The sequence below is a fragment of the Podarcis melisellensis genome (assembly GCF_964234715.1).
Source record: "Podarcis melisellensis genome assembly, chromosome: 1".
Taxonomy (NCBI): domain Eukaryota; kingdom Metazoa; phylum Chordata; class Lepidosauria; order Squamata; family Lacertidae; genus Podarcis; species Podarcis melisellensis.
Genome location: NC_138528.1, coordinates 131,502,837 through 131,523,159, shown reverse-complemented (window position 1 = coordinate 131,523,159; position 20,323 = coordinate 131,502,837). Strand labels below are relative to the sequence as shown.

At 40.7% G+C, this 20,323-nt stretch overlaps 1 protein-coding gene across 18 annotated transcripts in view; it reads right to left on the bottom strand.

Moving 5' to 3' along the window:
- Positions 1-20,323, bottom strand: part of LRRFIP1 (LRR binding FLII interacting protein 1) — a 105,630-nt gene that overhangs the window by 37,810 nt on the left and 47,497 nt on the right. For 6 of the 18 annotated variants that reach the window (XM_081906799.1, XM_081906795.1, XM_081906793.1 and 3 more), the window contains 6 exons: positions 18,664-18,714; positions 17,171-17,215; positions 14,167-14,223; positions 11,453-11,533; positions 5,331-5,396; positions 641-718 (listed from right to left, as the gene is read on the bottom strand). The exons of 3 other annotated variants lie outside the window; for them this stretch is intronic. In XM_081906799.1, coding sequence (XP_081762925.1) covers positions 641-718; positions 5,331-5,396; positions 11,453-11,533; positions 14,167-14,223; positions 17,171-17,215; positions 18,664-18,714 — 378 coding nt within the window. The remainder of the gene's footprint in view (positions 1-640; positions 719-5,330; positions 5,397-11,452; positions 11,534-14,166; positions 14,224-17,170; positions 17,216-18,663; positions 18,715-20,323) is intronic. 9 more of the 18 variants (XM_081906787.1, XM_081906789.1, XM_081906784.1 and 6 more) reach the window with 7 other exon arrangements.

The window sequence follows — 20,323 nt, the reverse complement described above, 5'->3', positions numbered from 1 at the left end:
CTGTGATTGGACCTAACAGTCAGGGGTCCCTTTACCTTTACCTAATTAAGTTTAAGCAATGCTAAACTTATATCCTTTTCAGATGTTTTCTAAAGATCAGTTTCATTTGTTGTGAGACACTAGTGTTGCATGCAGTATTAGGTTGGGGAGAAAAAAGGGGGAAAGAGGAGGAACCTAGGTAGTGGGAAATGGGGCATACATTTTTAAAATATACAAAAGCATAACTGTGGCTCCATTGTCTTAAGCAACCTGAAAACCAGTCCTTCCCTACATTGTGGTGTTCTTTTGCTTAAAGTGAAAAGCAGCTACTTATAACCAGAAAACCACCAAGGAAACATCTTCAACCTGAGTTACAAGCACAGGGCAGCAAACAACAGCAAACACCTATCTTAGCAGAATTTTCATAACATCTAATAACATTTGGAGAAGAAATTAGAAATAAGAGCCCCAGTTACAGTACAAATGACCTGGTGGTTATTCGACTAGTTCAAAAGATGGCCAATCACTTTTCAACAGTAAATGAATCAGAACTCATCAATTCCCCATATATTGCAGTGTTCTTGCTTCAGCAGAAATAGCCTTGGGAGACAGAAATAAAGCAATTCAATCAGGTAAAGAGGAAGCAGAAAAGCATGCTCACCACAGGACTTGCACGAGCAGAACTAGCTCTAGAAGAAGCTCGAGATCCTGAGCCGAGGTAGCAACTGTACTCCGAGGGCTGCCCACAAATACCCCAAAAGATTGCATCAAACAGAGATGAGAAAAAAGAAGCATTAGGATAGTGGAAATCAGACAGATTTGCTAGCATTTCTCATAAGTTAAGAGCAGGATAGCATATGGCTACAGAAAGGCAGAGTAGATGTCCCCATGAAGGAAGTTAATAAACCAATGTAAAATAGATTCATTTAAAAAAACTGAAGCAAAATATTTCTGTAGAATTACATACTACCAGCCAAAATCTATGAGTCATTGCCCGTGTAGTCTAGTGGCAGGTAAGTTTGTAGATATGTGACAGTTGGTGCACTCACACCAGAGTTAAGATTACATTCCAGTCTAGTCCAATAATCGTTGGAACATTTTGCATATTTTACCTAGAGAAACAGTAACTTCAGAAACTACCTTTAAGATTGCGTGCTCATATTAAATCTGCTTCAAATAACCAAATTATGCTCTTGTTACCTCTCAGGTGGACAATGATGATACAAATTAGGGTATGAAATTTATCAACACTTTTGCCACTAGCTCCAAAATTCAAGAGTTATTTCACATAAACTCAAGGCTTTCTATGTGCCCAGTGGGATTTCTCAACCTAAACAGTCTCCCTCCCCATACCTTATTACAAACTGCTCATGAAACTACTTTCAAAAATAATTTACTAACCGGCATCTGGGGAGTCAGAATCTGTGCTAACATTGTCAATGAAATGTTACCTGGGGTATATTTATTTGTTAACACTTTTATCCTGCCCTTGCTTGCAAGAATTCAGGAAAATATACGTGTTCTCCTACTTTATCCTCTCAGCAACCCTGTGAGGTAGGGTAGGCTGAATTCACAATAATGAATACCAGTGCAACAGAAGTGGTATCCACAACGTGGGCAGCAGAACAGAACTGTGTAAATCTACCCCCAAAACAATTATAATTTATGAGCTGTAGAATAAGAATGAGGGTCTTTGCAGATTCACTTAAAGTCTGAACCCAGTGCATAAGCATTAGCAGCACTGACTGGATTTATTCTAATGGCTGATTAAACTATACTGAAAATAGAGATTGGTAATCAAGGTTACTTTAAAAGTGGGGTACTTTGTGGGATCATAATATCACTTCCCATAAGATCAGTTGCCAAAAACATTAATGCACTGCACACACATTACATTCCCTATGTATCTTGTGTAATTTAAGAGGACATTTAATGTGAAATATCCCTCACCTTCTGAAATCCACTATGAATTTCATCTCACAGAATGAGACACACACAGAGAAGACATATTGTTGAAACCAATCCAGAACCTTGCTCATCTTTAAGAAGCATTTAATATGATCCAGTGATAATCAATGATAATCCAATCAGAAACTGCCTAAGCATTGATTAGTGAAAGTCCAATATCGTTCAGCTAGAAGCTGGATGACCATACTGACATTCATTGAACAATATTCCACAATTATGCATACCATGAGAAAATTAACTCAGAACATGAGAGAGATAATTTCAACAGTATTTCATTTTTAATTAGTATTTTTAAAAAACAAAAACCAAACTGGTAAGTGAAAATTAGCAATGGAAAATCCACAACTTCTGCTAATCATTAGTAGAAAGTGTGAGAAAAATAGGATTTAACATTCCACCAAGTATAGTACTGCAAAAGACGTCTGGTCATTTAAGCATCACAATAAAAAATGATTTGTACTTCCAGAGACACTGCAGAGAAGGGAAGTATAGTAGGAGGAAGAGGCTCTCATCTGGGGTGTGATTCAAGGTTTCGCATCTTGCCTATGGAATGATCCCCCTCCTTCTCCCACTGTTTTCCTGAGCCCACAGAGAGCCAATTTCAAGGGGAGGAAGGAGGAAGGAGGAGGAGGAAGGAAGGAAGCCCAGCTGCACACATGGAATTCCCTGTGCAGGGTTTCCACTGACTGGGCTTGTTAGCTGAATCCCACCTCTGGCCTTGATCTACATTTAAAATATTGTTGTTTTTATTTAAAGATGATAAATTGCAATTCAGATTTAAATAAAATAGTTCACATTGCCTGTATTCCTGTGATTCTCCAAATGTACTTACACACAATTGTTAACTATTCCTACTTCCATTAAACCAAAGTTTGTTATATCCATGCTGGCGAACTGTGGTTTAAGCGAGTTCCTCAAACCAATATTGCAAACTACAATTTGATCCTGGCTTGCGGTTCTAGTTTGGAGCACTTGCTCAAGCCACAGTTTCTAGTTTAGGAATAATAGCAACATAACTTCATTCACTCTAGATGGAGTAAAACAGGAAGCAATGATTAAAGCCCCACATATGAGGGGAGCAAGGAGTGTCTAAAGCAGTTCAGCCGACTTTCACAAAACCTGCAGGCTGCAGTACATTCTCCTGCACTCTTCTAACTGAATACCAAGGGGAACTGAACACTGTTGAACACTGCCGACTGATACCACTCTGACTTATTTTTCCTCTGTATAAATAAACAGGTTTAACAGCCTTGCTGCAAAACATAGTTTGGAGCAGTGGTGCCAAACAGTTTTGGGCACTGCCCCCTTGGTTCCATAAACTCAACCCCAGTGCCCTCTAGCTGACCGTATAAAAAGTATTATTCAGAATAGTGGTTTGCATAATTCACAAGGAAAGTTATGACACAACAGCATTCAAAACAGTAGCAATTAATTGCACACTTCAATTATGGTTGCCATATTTTAAAGAGCAATATGTCCTCTTTTCCCAGGAAACATCCTCTTTTTCATGGGTAGAGTTGTCATAGTGATCCAGTTAAAAGTAGAGGTCATCAAATGTGTCCTCTTTTTTGCTCTTCAAAATATGGCAACCCATCAAAATTCAATTAAAACCATTTAGTTCAATTAATTCTACAAAACTGTTGAATGTGACCTGATGCCAGCTTTTCAAAATCTGATACTCATTTGCACCTCCAGTGCTTCCCTGCCACCCACTTGCCTCTAAGCACTCCCCTAGGTAATCCCACTGATTTAAGGACTATCAATATATTTTGGGAATGATTTGTGTTCTCATGTACCGTATTGGCCCGAATATAAGTGGCACCTGCAAATAAGCCGCACCTTTAAAATTCAAGGGGGAAAAGGAAAAAGTACAATACCAGAATAGAAGCCTTAAAATTCCACAGGCACTCACACCCGTAAATGGCAAATGTAGAAGAAAATCCTATGGGTACTAGAGAGGACCCGCAAGTGGGTGAAACACCTGTTCATAGCACTGTAAATGCAGATAACAAATCAATACAGTGGGACCTCAGTTGTCAGTCTTAATGCATTTTGGAAGCCCATTCGGCTTCTGAAACATTCAACAACCAAGGCTCAATGGGGCAGTCAAAGAGAAATGTGATCCAAGGGAAAAGGGAGAGAGGAGGCTGAGGAGGGGTGGTCCCCCAAATCTCTCGTGGGCGGGGGGGGGAGTGGCTGAGATCCGGGCTCACCCCACCTCACCTCACGAAGGGGACGAGTCTTCGAAGGCAGGGAGGGGAAGGAAGGGCGCACCTCCGTGCACCTCCATGGAAAGAGATGGGGCAGAGCCATGATTCTGCTTCCAAAAGCTGGGAGCCTCCCTCTTGAATTCCAGGCTGGGCTTTTGGGCTCCTGCTCTGCCCCCCTAAGGAGACAGAGGGAGGCAGGGATCCGGATTGTGGAAACTCACGTCCAAAAACAACCTACGGGGGCGTGGAAGGAAGATTGAGAGGAGATCCCATCTTACCCCCTGCCCCCACCCTGTCCTAAAAACAGAAATGGTTGGTGCGCAAAAGCGCATTTTGGTAAGGTTGCGAATTTAAGCTGCACTTTAACTTTTCACGGTTGGAATTTGGAAAAGAAGTGTGGCTTATATTCAGGCCAATACGGTAGCTGCCTTGTTTGATGCTTTCTGGGTGTCCCATAATCATATTATAAAGTTGTTGTGTTCTAGGTTATGAATCAAGAACCACTAGGGGTTGTTTCTTTTTGTTTTCCAATGTGTTTCCTACTAATAATAATAAAAAATGGTGTGGCACAAGCAATTTTTTATTCTGAAAGTGTGGCCCAGAGAAAAAAGTTTGAGAACCACTGCTTTAGACAAAAGGATCCTTGACAGAAATTAGCATCAGGGTCAAGTCCTCCTCCCTCTACTCATCTCCTTTGTGTGCCTGTTTCAACATTTTAGTCCTGTTTGTTTAAACCAGAGTTATGAACAAAAAAAAGGGGGGGACTCTAGTTTTAAAAGACAAAGACTTGGGAAGCATCAAATGTCTTTTGGAAAACTGTTTATCTGTCTTAATTTTATTGTTATACACTGCAATGACATTTGTTAATGCTTATCAAAGTGTGGAAGTCAGGTATGGGGTAAGAGAGAAGTATGTGGGCCAAACACTCATTCTCAGCTTACTGAACCAGGCCTGTTATATCTGAAAGGGCTCGTTGTATCTTATGAGCACCATTTGACACACAAGGAACAGTATTTAGATCTAAACAGGAAGTACCTATTATTTCAGGTAGTTACAGAAAGTGGTCTTTTTAGAAAACATTGCAGGCAACCAGTGCTACACAAGCTACTACAACAGAACATGTTTTAGTACAAAACAAACGAGGCCAGCACAAAAATGTGGAAACCATCTTACAGGACGTGAACTAGAGGCACTATACCGACGATTCCCACTGTTAAAGTTCTCATCATATAGAGATGCCTACAATTAAAAAACAGAGTCAGAACAGTATTGGTAGATTTGGGAGGTTCAAAATACAGCAAGGTGCAAAATAAAAGAGACAAAGGAAATGGAAAGGAAGAAACAAAATTAATGTCAATATCTCCTACAGTGTAGTGCAAGCTGCATGCAAGGGAAGGATGCGGAAACCCCCCTGCAAACTAGTCCGAATGCATGCAGAATTAAAGTGAGGGAGCCCACTCTTCACAACAGGAATATTGCTGGGCACCTTATGCTCCAGCTGCGTCTCTTCTAAACTCAGTACCCTGTAGGTATTGCACAACGATTCCTAAATGAATGGAAATCCTTTTACACAATTTCAAGTTTGAAACAGTTTCAGAGGGAAAGAAACAAAGATTGCTTGGCTCGCTGGTAGATTCCTGCATAAAACTGAATAGAAGGCAGAAGAGGTCAGGTTGGAGGCAGCAGGAAGAGCAAATAAAGGTACCATGAGGGGATGGAAGCAGGAATATGGTCTTGAACACAACCTGAACTGAGGAGCCTAAGCTGAGTGGTAGCTAGGCCTATTGAGGTTGCCTTACCGCAATATTTGCAGACTGGCTCCTTTCAACTCATATATTCAAAACAGGATCATTGTCAGTGTTGATTATTTATTTTTACTGATTCAAAGCCTAAGGGCTTTGTGTGGGCAGCAACATGTTTAAATAGGCTTCTGTACCAAAAGACTTAAGGATACACATACACGCACGCGCTCGCTCTCTCTCTCTCTCTCTCCTCCTTCAAGTAACTGCCTTCTCAGCTCCCAATTGTGGTGAGAATAAATTAAGAGTGTGGAAATTACAAGCTCCATCCATTAAAAAAAAACAGTGACAGGTAATCATAATGCAGGAATGAATGAATGAACACAGTACTATGAGCAGCAACACTGCACTACAACTTAGAGAGTTTGGCTTTCCTTGCAGGGTACCCAGTGATCAGTTTCTGTGCCTATCAAACTTCTTTAATAACATCAGGAGCAAGTTACTAGAAACGTTATGGCCGCTGAATTAACCTTAAACACAGTGCTTCCCCCCCAAAGAAAAATAAGTGCCAGAACTCATCATGAAGTTGTTACAATAAGTTGCTGGGTAAGTTGGGGCAGATGCTGGTTTGGCAACAGCTGCATTCACTGCCCAGGGAGGTGCTAAAAACTAAGGCAAGCTGTTTCCCTAGCTGGTTCAAGGATCATCCCATCAAAGAAATGTGCCCTCACCTCCCTGTGTCTCTTAGATTCAGGCATCCACTAGACCAGCTTGGAAGGGCCCTTGTGCAAATGGGCAATGGTAGAGGCCTGCTTGGAGAGCTCAAAGCCCACCGCCACTCCGTGGGAGACATATCGAAGAAAAGGAAATACAAATTGGCCCCAGCTCATAGCACGGCTAGGAGCAGCTAGGAGCGAGGTGGAGTCATAGTCTTCTATAAAGCGTAGACTTGCATATGCTGGCCAGTTTCTGTCTTGACTTGAAATGTTCATTTGGGCTTCTCAGAAGTATGTAAAGACAAGAAGCGGGCAGGGGGAGTGCCGACCCACAATGGTGCACACCTGAGAGGTGCCAGAACTGTGCTCCAGCTGAACACCCCCCCACACACTGCTTAAACATTAAACTTTGTAGATGCCTCATAGATTTGTAAAGTTTACAGATACCAGCCGTTTGATTTCAATGCCAGCTTTCAGAACCATTATCCTATTTTCAGCCTACAGTTTTTCCACGACTGCTCTATTTCACAAATGGGCAGAAGACCTAAACTGCTTTGGACATGGCAGTATTGAAAGTAGCGAGTTGTTCCAGGGCAGCCAATTCCATATGGATAAAGACAATAGTTCTGAAGCAAACAAAGAATGCTGCCTTAAAAAAAAAAGTGTGTGAGAGTCCTAGCAGGCATTACCTGAGAAGAGTCGTGTGTGTGTGTGTGCGCGCGCGCGCGCGGTGGGAATGACCCCAAAATAACACCTGCCACAATCTTCTGCTCCATGAGTTGCAGGTATTGTTAGTAAATGAGGAGTTAGTCACTTAACCTAATCAATTAGACGTTATAGTACTAGTTAAGTATTATTTCTCTTTTGTGACTTGTAATTTAAATAGAACAACTTCATTTAATTATTGAAATAGCTTGAATATTTCAGCCTGTTTGTAGTAAATTTTGCTAAATTTGACTGCTTGGTTACATAATTTTAGTATTTGATTTGCCTTTAGGGTAAATTTACATACCATATTCAAAGAGTGAGCTAAGCTCACTGCTGTCATCATTCCTTCACTGTTTGCTGATTTATTGCCAAGATTCCTTGGTATTATGCTGAACTGGTGCCCTTTTATGACGCGTAAATGCAATAGGAGTTGTCTTGAGGCATTTGGAAGTATCAGGATAGGCAAAGGGATAATGCCATTGAAATGACTAATATTTAATTGCTCAGAAATACTAGGTTCAAAACTGCAAAACTGTGAATTGCAGATGTTTCCCCATATTTGTTTTAAATGAATTCTTGCTCATGATCTGAGAAGCCAGTTTCTGGGCTTTTGTTCATGGCCCCCTCCTTCCTGCACCAGAGAAAAGGCTGCACTTTTCTAGGAGAAAATAAGTGATGGCAGAGGGCTGCTCCAAAACTGGTCTGCACCCATTCATACATTATGGAAATAATCAAGTCTGCCCATTCAAATTAGCTATAAAAGTGATAACATAAAAACCTATCTTAAGCTTTAGCAAGGAAAATTAAAATGTTTGTGCATGTTCAAATAAAATAAATAAATAAATAAAATAAAATAAAAAAAATGTTTCTGGCCACGGCCTTCATAGTTAATATGAACACACAGAAAATTACTGTGTGGTAGATGACACTTTAAATTCCAAACATTACACTCTAATGTAACTCTCTTAAAAACTTTCCTATCACAGTGGTACCTCGGGTTAAGTACTTAATTCGTTCCGGAGGTCCGTTCTTAACCCGAAACTGTTCTTAACCTGAAGCACCACTTTTAGCTAATGGGGCCTCCTGCTGCTGCCACGCCGCCGGAGCACGATTTCTGTTCTCATCCTGAAGCAAAGTTCTTAACCTGAAGCACTATTTCTGGGTTAGTGGAGTCTGTAACCTGAAGCGTATGTAACCTGAAGCGTACGTAACCCAAGGTACCACTGTATACGTAAATATGTTTGACAAATTACCTTGTGTTTAAATTAGGTCTGCCATAGCTTGAAGAGCGAAAAAAGGACAACCCCTGTTGTTGCCAGTCCAATCTGGGGAAAGAGGCACATGGGCGCACAGGGCTGTCGCCGCACCTGTGTGCCTCTTTCCCCAGCTCGGGCTGGCAGTGGCCGCGGCATACAGAGCAGCCCGCGCCCAAACCTGAGCTGTCGGCACCAGAGCCACCCACACCCAAGCCTGCACCACCCAAGCCAAAAAGCCAATTAAATATATTTTAAAAACCCAGAGAACCCTGAAAATTTACTTTAAAATGTAAAAATCTCCTCGGATGGGCACGTTGGCCCACTAAAGAGGACATATCTGGGATTTCCCAGACGTATGGCAACCCTAGCTAAAATTGTAGCGCAAAGGAACAGCAGAAGTGGCAGGGAAGTACCATTTTTGCGGAGAGGTGGTGGAAGTAGAAGCTAACATACTATGTGGAATATTGAGGGGGATCCGCACCCTCCTTGAAAAAATTTTGGGGAAGCCCTCAGCCCACTGTCCTCCCCCATGGCACCCCTGGTTAGGAACTAGGGGATTTTTCCCCAATGCATTTTCCAAAATTTAATACATACATTTTTCAATTCTCTTCATCTCATTTCTCCAGACTTCCCTATCCATCCCTCTATGGCTTTCTGCTTGGTCCTTGTTACACTTCATATCCATTTGATTTTATCCTAAGTGTTATTTACTGCTGCTCATGTATCTATCCCTACTTGGATATTTTTTCCTGGCTGTTGTACCTCTTTAAATATTCTCCAAACTATTTCCACTTTTGCCTCACCAATCTCTCATCATGATTCCTTATCATTAGGATTTAACATTCCGCCGAGTGTAGTACTGCAAAAAAAGGTCTGGTCATAAAACATTACAGTCAAACATGATTTGAACTGCCACAGAGACACTGCATGGAAGGGACAAATATAGCAGGAGGAAGAGGGTCTAATCTGGGGTGTGCTTCAAGGTTTTGCAGCTTGCCTATGGAATGACCCCCCATCCCAACAATTTCAGTCTTTTTTTCTTTAAATGCAATAGCTATGATGTTGTCTCTTTTTTCTTTTTTTAACGTTACATTGTAATGTACCACCCAGCAGCTGGAAAACAGGCACAATTAGCAGACGGAAATATTGTTAGCAGTTTCACAAGCAGCAACCGCAGGATTCTAGTGGGAGGGAAAGGGAAGATGAGCAGAACAGAGCTGACAGACACACCAAAGGCAAATGTGCATTCCATTCATAGAGATCACATGCTCAATGCACAGCACAAGTGACATGAACTGCAACAAGAAGATGTTTCTAAGACGTAACAGAACATGGTCAACATATGTGACATATGAAACAGATTCTACCACAAAGGGAGAGCAAGAACCAACCCTGTAGCTTCTGGCTTCACTGTACAACAAGGAGGGCTGAGAACGACAAGGAACACAATCTGCTTTTAACGCACTTAGAAAATGAAGGGAGAAGGGAAATCTACTGCTTGTTTGCTGTGGAATTCCTTGTGCTGCTGTCAGTTACTACAATATATATGCTGTAGTGCAAGGTAAATCAGAACATGGTAGAGGTTGCCTTTCTGCTTCAATGGTCAAAAAGTCAAAGCCAAGTAAGAGTTAGATGGCAAGGTGAGCAACCTTATGCATATTACATACAGGAAGGGAGGATACTATTGCAAAAGCACAACACAATAATTGGGATGCAGACATTAATCACAGAGCATGAATTAAAACATCTAGGTACAAGAGACAAAAACAGCTTCGATACTCCGGCTTCTGTCTCAGCTACAATACTGTAATGGCAAAGGAAGCTACCTTGACAACAAACATAAGAGGTAAACACATCAACTTATTGGGACACAGCTTTGAAAAATAATGGAACATTTCTAAGTGATGCAAATCTATATTTCTGGAGGGGGGAAAAGTACACTGAACTATTAAGAAAGTAGACTATCAAAACTAGCTATAAACCACCATGCAAAAGTAGCTTAATTAGAAAATTGGAGGAGACATTTTCGTAAAAGGCAAACATGTAGAAGTATCTCATAGAATATACAAAATTGTAGGGGCGGGGACACACACACTCTCACACACTACATGCAGGAAGGAAAAAACCAGAACTCTGACCAGGAAAAATACATGTTCGTTTCTGCATGCAAATTAAGCAAATTCAACCCCAGTGAAGGCTGTAAGGCTTTTAAATCAGTGATTTCTTTTTTTGGGGGGGGTATTGCAGGAATTTTTAAATCTATTCTATACACTGTACAATCTATTTTTTACTGATAAAATGCAGGTAGAATTAAAACATTTATCTCTTACTTCCCTCAGTGGCTTTCAGAATTGCTAATGACTAAATGATTAAAAATAAATAAATGATTCAAGACAAAGGTAGGACAGAGTCTTATGCTGTCTGGAAACCAGAATTCTATTTTACCTTCTTCAAGCAGAAGTGGAAATAAAGATTTAAAAGGAAAACCAAGACGGCGGAGGGCCTTCTTGGTAGTGGCACCCTCCCCTGTGAAATGCCCTCTTATCAGATGTCAATGAGGTAAAGAATTACACAACTTTTAGAAGACATGTGAAGGCACTCATGTATCAGGAGCTTTTTAACGCTTGATGTTTTTTATTATGTTTTAGATATGCCATAAGCAACCCAGAATGACTGGGGAAACCTAGCCAGATGGGCAGGGTATAAATATAATAATAATAATAATACAACTAACCTTGAGAATATTGGATGGAGGTAAACAAAAGTATATGGAATCACTCATTTATTATAGCCTCTTAAATTAACAAACTGAGGTTATACTGCCCAGGGGTAACTCAAATGTTCAACAAAAATGGCAGGGAGGAAAACTGACAGACCCGGTTTCCATTTTGGGAAGAAGGTTGGGATTTGGAAGGAAAACCACTGCAAGGAAGACTAAGGTCAGAGTAGCAGGAAGCCTGCATAAATATAAAAGGTTTTAAAAACAAGAATGAAAAAGATGTCATTTATTCCAAATCAGAGTCCTCAGTGTATATACTATCTGCTGTACCCAGACTGTGGGATCAGAAAGCATTTCGAATACCATGTTGCCCAAAACAATATTCTTGTGGAGTGAATAACTATCATTCTGTTGCATAAGGTGTCTATTTCAGAAAAGAAAGATGCATATGTTTTAAATGCTGTTCCATGTAAAAGAATAACAAAAGATTTTATCTACTCTAGTTTTCAGTACAGGGAACACCTATAATTTACTTTATTATCCTCTCTCTTTGAGCTCTTTGAGCACCTAGTTCATTTCAAGATGCAATTCTGAAACATAAAGAATGCAGGAAGATATTTAAACTATTGCTTATTAGCAAGTTATTTCTATTTAGACAAAAACCATGCAACCAGGAGTTCAGTAATATAGGCATTATGGGTACTCACCAATTTTCCTCTAAAAAATAGCCTTGCCTTTTCCAGGCATTGAGTCGTTCCTATCTTTCTAGCTATGAAACAGAACTAGACTGGTAAGAAAAGAGGCTTGCCTCCACTACCTGAACACTCCTTTAAGTAGGTAGGACAAACCAGAATATTAGGATGAGTGACATACCCATTGCAGCTGAGAGAAGAAAAGTCATCCCAGCCTTGTTTGAAGAGTACACATCCATCTTTTCTTAGTTTTATTTTAGGAAGCAATATGCCAATGGCAGAATGGATCTCAAAAGGTTCAGAAGTCAGAATAAACACTGAATTAATTGGCAAACCTCCAAAGATATAATATATTCACTTTGGCCTATAAAGTATTCTTGTTTCTCCTATCATTCCATAGAAACAATGGTATTAACCCTTTCTGTTTTAGATAAAGGATACCCTGCTCACACCCAATGGTGGATCAATTGATATGCAAAGTTTATACTTGCTTGATATAAGGCAGTCTTCCCCAAACTGGGGCCCTTCAGATGTTTTGGACTAAAGCTCCCATCAGCCCCAGTCAACATAACCAATGGTCAAGGAAGATTGGAGGGGGAGACCTCCAGGTTGGGAAGGTTGGTGCAAGGGGTGGAAGTCAGTTAAGGGGTCATTGTTCAGAACTAATTTCCTGAAATACTATTTCCTATGCATTCCTTCAGAACAATCTTCCGAGAGTGGATAGGGTACAAATTCATTTATTTAAACTAAACTTTCCCCCCAAATTAGGTCTATTTCATTTTGAGATTCCTGCATTGCAGGGGCTTGAACTAGATGGCCCTTACGGTCCCTTCCAACTCTCTGATTCTGTGATTCACATAGCAACTTGGCTTCCCTTTTCTGATTCTTGGTTATATTATTATTCCATATTTGAATCAAATACAGCAATTCTAAGTTATTGCTCCAACTCAGTGGCGTAATGTGGGGGTGTAGGGGGGGCCGGCGGCACCGGGCGCAACATCTGGGGGTTAGGGTTAGGGGGCGCAAATCCACGGGTTAGGGGGCACAAATTACTTGCCTTGCCCCGGGTACTGACAACCCACGCTATGCCACTGCTCCAACTATTATTATCTGTATCATGTATACGTGTACTTGGCCTAGTTAGAGAAGCTTCAATAAACAGTCTTCTTCCACATCGTATTACAGTAACTCTGGTAGGGCTAGTTGACAAAACTGGATGTGATCCATCTCACATCTTAAAAGGCTTGATGATTTTATGGCAGAGAACAGTATTAAACATTCCACCATCGTTTATCTCAACTTTAAAGATGAAACAAATTTTCCCCCAGGAGCATGTACCTGATCACTTGATGCCAACAGGTTTCTCACCCATAAGTAGTAGTAGTAGTAATAATTTATTATTTATACCCCACCCAATGAGTGGCTAACTTAAAGTATTTTTAATATACTGTGTTGGCAAGAAGTCTCTCATGAAGGACGGGGGGGGAACCATCCAGTCTTCACGTGTGACTTCTCTGTATGCTACTTTTCTTCCACACTGTAGAATTGCTCCTCCTAAGCTAGAATAATTTTTATGCAATATTGCATGGTACCAGGCCGACAATGAGTGACGCAAGATTGTCAAAGCTTGTTTTGCTTCTACAAAACCAGCCCAACTACACTGCGCATTCCAGCTGAAGTATACACCTTCTTACAGTCAGAGTGATCACATTAACAATTGCAGTGCTTCCTTAAATATTGTTGTGTGTGTGTAAAACAGATTTATAATCGTCTCCTCTTTGAATCAGTATCAAAGATTATTACTTACTACTAATCACATCTTACATTTGTTTGGCTGGATTCTGAATTCATTTGCGCTCTTCGAAGTATTATGATTCCCCCATAGCTATTTCTTTGCTTTGTTTGATCTTACTTTTTCATTCTTTTTTGTCCTCGGGGTATATAGACCTACCCAACTTGGTTGACTGCTTCATGCAACTGACAAAGTGGGGTTTGACAAATGGAAGCTTTTGCCACCATACATCTGTTGTACCTTACAAGCTAACAAGACTTCGTTGTTTTTGCATATTCTTAGTACTGTACAAGTTATCACCAAAGAATAAGGATGGTACATTAAGAAGCCTGCCTAATTATTGCTTTCATAACAAACAAAATGTAAGAATTAAAAAAATCTACTAACCCTACTAGATTTTCTACTCTGGGATGAACCATACATATCTTCTTCGTAACCATTTGTCTGTCGTAAGAGGGAAGGGGAGGGAGAGACAGAGAGAAAGGGGAGTAAAGAACTAAAACAGCCATATGAAATTCATTTAGAAGTAGCATGATAGAATTTGTCTATAAGAACACTAAACCAAACTTGAGAAGGAAGAAAGATCCAGCCTAGGCTACCAGAAATTCAGAGTCACACCTCACAGGAAGATGCTAAAAACAACAACAGCTTCTCATAATTCCTGTAAATCGGATAATTTTTTAGTTATGCATCTATTTTAACAAAGGCAATATAATATCAAAGAATACAGAAAATTATTAATTTAATGTTGTTGTTTACTAGGGAGAATAGAAAAGAGTGAAGCAAGCAGAACACATGCATCTCTATTCACTGTTACAGACTTTGACATCATCTATTCAGTATCCCTCTAATAAACAAATTGTGTGACCATAATTCAATGTGCCCACCACAATTGTAGTAAACTCTTTTTATTTGATCATAGTTATTCCCATTGGTAATAAACCTCTATATGAACTATATGAACTATGAACATTGCACAAAATGATTTGGTCATATACACTAATTACATTTTATCTTGCCCTTCCTCCAAGGAGTTCAGGGTATTATACAAAGAGATAGTGACTGAATAAAAGTCACCAGAATAAAAAAAAAATTCCTTCCAGTAGCACCTTAGAGACCAACTAAGTTTGTTATTGTTATTGGTATGAGCTTTCATGTGCATGCACACTTCTTCAGATACACAAAAGCTCATACCAATAACAAACTTAGTTGGTCTCTAAGGTGCTACTGGAAGGAATTTTTTTATTTTGTTTCGACTACGGCAGACCAACACGGCTACCTACCTGTAACAAATAGTCACCAAGTAAGCATTATAGCTGAGTCGACATTTGAACACAGGTCTTCCTAATCTTAGGACAAGCACCTTAGTTACTACACAGCACTGACTGTATGGGGTCTTTTGGAAGGGGACTTTTTCAAATTCAAACTACAATGGAGGCCCAAGATATATATTGTTCTAACAGAAAGTGATGTTTTTGAAGGAAGTACATTTATCATTCATTTGGAATATATTAATATATATTAAATAATGATTTGATCAGATATACTGCTATACCATTTTCAGTATAAAATGTCAGTTTGTATTTCTTAGTACAGAAAGTATTGATCTGATATGTCGAGATCTTTCCTATTCTAATTAATTCAAGAGGGTTCTGGCAGCTTCTCTGCGTAAGAGGAACAAGCAGAAGGTTCCTGATGTTTGGGTTCTTCCTTTAGAGAAGCTGAGTCCAGCTGGTTTAAACTGGGTCTCTTATCTCCTTCTGTAAGAGGCCAGAAGGAGCCTGGGCTTCACTTTATCTATCTAGCTATCTCCCTCCCTTCGGGTGTTCTGTACGCAGTATGCTTAGTGTTAAGGTTTAGACTTATTATAAGTTATTGTAAGTTTAAGTTAGGTCTGCTGCAACTGGATTTCTTATGGACAGTGCCAATCCCGAATGTATTGGATTTGTGACCATTATGTTAATTTGCATTCAGCAGCAGTAACGCTCTGCTGGATGAAATTCAATTGCCTCTGGTCTATTCTTTGGGAATCCTGCAACGTGTTAAAGTTTTTACTCTGCTAACTATACGTTGGAATCTGCTCTGGATCAATATTGAGTAGAATTCCATGACATTAAAAAAATGATTATTAGTATAGTTTTATTTTCACCAGCTTCATATAGAGCCGTGACCATTTTCTGGGATTAATCCATGTCAGAACTCTGGCAAATGTATTCACTTTTAAGTAGACAGTGATAATCTGCTATAAGCATAAAACAGAAATAAGTTTAATTGGTGTATGAAAAGGAGAATTGACCAGGCTTTATTTGCAGAACTAAAGCCAACATGGCGGGGTGGTTAAGCGTTAAGTGTCATTCCTGGAGTAGGAAAGGCCATATGCAAATCCCCACAGAGCTATTAGATTCATGGGGTGACCTTGAGCCAGTTAGTCTCTCCGCCTTGCCTTCTTCTCAGTGCTGTTGTGATGATAAAATACAGTGGGGAGGAAATCTGTGTATACTGCCCAGAGCTCCTGGGGTGGGGGGTGGAACAGAACTATAGCAGAGATGGAAAAATACTTTCTGCAGTTAGCCTGCACTGGCTAAAATATTGTAAATGATTTCTCTGCCTTCCACAGCAGCCTGCCTTTGCACCCAGAGTACTGTACTCAGAAAACCTACAGAGGCCTGGAACAGAGAGGAAAAATGTGTCACATCAACTCTTCTCTGTGTCACAAAGGAAACCCAGCATTTGAGCAATGCCTTAGAAATCTTGCTCCTTCGATCAGAAGATGAAATGAGCATCACCACAAACACACAAGCCCCGCCCAATGAAGTAGCACTTGCAGTAGCTAATCAGAGAAGAATGTAAGTGACAGTACTTCTAATTGTATAATCATTACCTAGCTGCAAGAAGGGAAGAAACTACTCAGCGGAGTGGGTGAAAAGCTATGCTCACTTCTCCATTCCTTAGTAGTTGCACTAAGGGGTAAGTAGTCACCCATGTTACTCGTGTTACCATTCTGCGAAACATGGGGACCTTTCAAAGCAAAATGCCAATAGATGACCACTTCTACTCAGGTATAAGTCCTATTAAATTCAAGGGGTCTTACCCCTAGGTGTATGACAAGAGCCTATTCTTCCTCCAAGCTGACAATAATATATTATAATATGAGTTGCTCTTCTCTCTCCCCATCGTCTAACAATATGGCGCCACATTTTTCCTCTCAGATTATTCTGGAAATACATGTTTTGAATATAATGCATTTCCTCAGAAACACAATGTTATTCACATATCTATAGCACATACATACTGCTAATATCACTTGTAAAATGCAGTCGTTTTTCAATCTCTCTTTTCACCTTCCATATGTTACTGTTCTCAGGGGAAGATAGAACCTTTGAATACATACTGTTTTGAAGTTCATCCTTTTGGTCCTCTCTGTCTCTAATCCAGTCTGAAGCAAGAGGAAGAATGCAGAATGAAAAGGCTTTCAATTCCCACTTCTCTCATATCCACAAATGAAATAGAAATGTGGCTCTTAGTGAAATCTTAGCATTTATGAATGCATGTACATGCTCAAAGGATTCAGGAACAATGTCACTGAGAAGATCTGCCCTTTTGCAAAACACAGGAATGCTCTCAAAAACCAGCTGATAAGAGTTCTATTATACTTGCCTACAAGGTTAATCAAACTATCTGACCAAACCACTGCAGCTAGGAAGTAAGCAAAATGTCATAGTTCTCATGCTGCAACCACCGGCAGAGGAAGAGGAGTGCAGAGGGAGCGCACCGCCCCCGGCAGCACAATCCTGGTGGGGTGCCATCGTGGCTGCCCCCCCGCCCACGCTGGGCACCAAGCCCCTGCGGACGGCACACCATGCCCCTGGGTCGCGCGCCAGTCCTGCCCCCGCCTGCTCTCCGCGCCCCCCAGTGCTGGAAGATGAAGCTCTGCCACTGGCTGCAGCAGCACAATGAATCAAGTCTGGATTGACAACAGGAGACGGGGGAAAGGAACCCCTGAGTGACGTATGTGGCCAAGTTGACTGCAAGTTACTAATCACTACTTCAGCATGATTGCAACTTTAAGCTCCAAAGATCTGAGCTACTTCAATCTCAGCTGAATGCAAAATTTGAAATCTGTCATTATACCAGCCATTAGAATCTCATCACATCTGATGACTCTCAAAATCAGGTTTTGATTCAAATTCAAACATCTGTTTGAGATTAATAATGTCAGAGAAGACTTGGGAGTTGAAACATCATTCATCTAATTTAATTACAAACCATGCTATTTGGATAATTTTGTAAGGAAAATGAAAAAGACCAACAACTTAATGCCGACAGTCTCTCTTGCTATGTAAAAGTTCCAGGCTAAAATACGGGTGGGGAATCACCCCCTATAAACACAAACGTTTGAAATTTAAATTAAAAGCTATGCATTTTTTATTCACTGTAACATCAGGCAGATACAAATAATAATAGAAAATGTGTTAGGTTTCCTAATAATGTTATACAGTGGAACCTTGGGTTGCGCAAGCGGCGAAACCCGGAAGTAACCCGAGGTACCACTGTAATCAACCAGGGAAAAGGTTGATTGTACAATAAGAGTTGCTATATAAATGATGCAAAATATAGGCCGTTACACATGCATAAGATCACATTGAAATATAATTCTCCCCCCCCCCCCATACTTAGAGAGCCTGGCAGGCCTGTGTGACTCTCACTGATGCTTACTTTAATACAGGCTCAATCAGACAAAAAATTCACAGCTTAGAATAAGGAAAGCTGGGAGACAGTGGGAAAAAGGCAATTATCAAACATCTAGGAATGGAAGAACAGAACCACCCATCTTAAGCAAATGCAGGAGACAATTCTGGCAATGTTTAGTCACTTAGTACTAACCCTTAGGCTTCCGCGGCTACCCACAGACATGCGCTCATCTTCATCTGAAGCCTACAGGGAAGCAAGTAAAGAGGATACCAGACAACCATTTAAAAAAGACGGAAATGCAACACTGAGTCAATAATCCAGGGAGAAGTTTTAATGATGAAATACAAGAAAAGGTACCAAAACACTACACAGCCTAACGTATATATGAAACATTCAGCAGGGAGGGGGAAAACCACAGCAAAATGAAATCCAAAAAAGGAGAAATGTCTAAAGCATTATTAGCTTTTTACGTTCCTTGTAGCTATCTGAAAACATTTCAGTTTATGTGCAGGAGATACATAGAAGTTAATCTATTTATTTATTTATTCATTAAATTTATATACTGCCCTTCATCTGAAGATCTCAGGGCAGTTTGCTTGATAAAAATACAGGATAAAAGAAGAAAATAAAGTTAGAACAAAAACCAGTCAAAACAAAACAACCGCCCCCCAAGAAACACCACACATTTAAAATGCCATAGAATATTAATCAGCCAGAGGCTGGTTATATAGAAATGTTTTTGCCTGCCAGCTAAAGATGTATAATGAAGGCATAGACAAACCTCCCTGGGAGAGCATTCCACAATTAGGGAGCCACTGCAGAAAAGGCCCGTTCTCATGTTGCCCCCTCCAGACCTCTCATGGAGGAGGCACATGAAGAAGGGCCTCAGATGAAGATTTTAGCGTCTGGGTCAGTTCATATGAAGAGCGATGGTCCTTATGGTATATCAGTACTAAGCCGTTTAATGCTTTATAGTTCAAAACCAACACTTTTAATTGGACCCAGGAACTAATTGGCTGCCAGTGTAGTCTGGCCAGGATCAGTGTAATATGCTCAAACCATCTTGCCCTGATGAGGAACCTGGTTGCTGAATTCTGCATCAGGTGAAGTTTCTAAACCATCTTCACTGAAGACTCTTCAGAGGCAGCCCTACGTATAACATGTTGCAGTAAGCTAACCTAGAGGTTACCAGAGCAGACAACAGAAGTTAGGTTATCCCGGGTGCACCAGCCGAAGCCGATGGAAGGCACTCTGCACCACTGAGGCCACCTGAGCATAGGCGCCAACTCTGAGGGGACCTGGGTTCTGGGGCACCCACAAAATTGTTACTGTGAGTGCCCAGCCGGTCAACCCAATGTGGTGCACATGCATGACCTCACACAGCGTGCTGAGGTCCAACGTGGCCTGTTGCACCCTCCAAAAACACATTGCAGCTGCTGGAGGGTCCAACGGGGCCTGTTGCACCATGTGACGTCATGCGTGTGATGTGTGTGATGGTGTGTGCATGTGTGCACTGGGCACCCACAATGTGGGGCGGAACCCAGCGTGCCTGCCCCTGATCCTCAAGCAACAGCAAAGGATCCAGGAGTACCTCCAAGCTACTGGTAGCATTAAGCACATTTAAGATCCATGCAGACATAACAGTGGTTAAAATGAAGAACAGGGGGAACATGTATATGAAAGAGGAATGGTGATCCCATGATCCCTGTGGATGATCCCATCTTGCTCCCAATTCATTCACTTAAACAATAATCAATGTGGGGTTCTGTTTCAGCTAAATCTGCAGAGGTGCTCCATAAATCTCCACAAAGATTAATTTTAGTCATTAATTTTTATTCATTCCTTTTAAAAT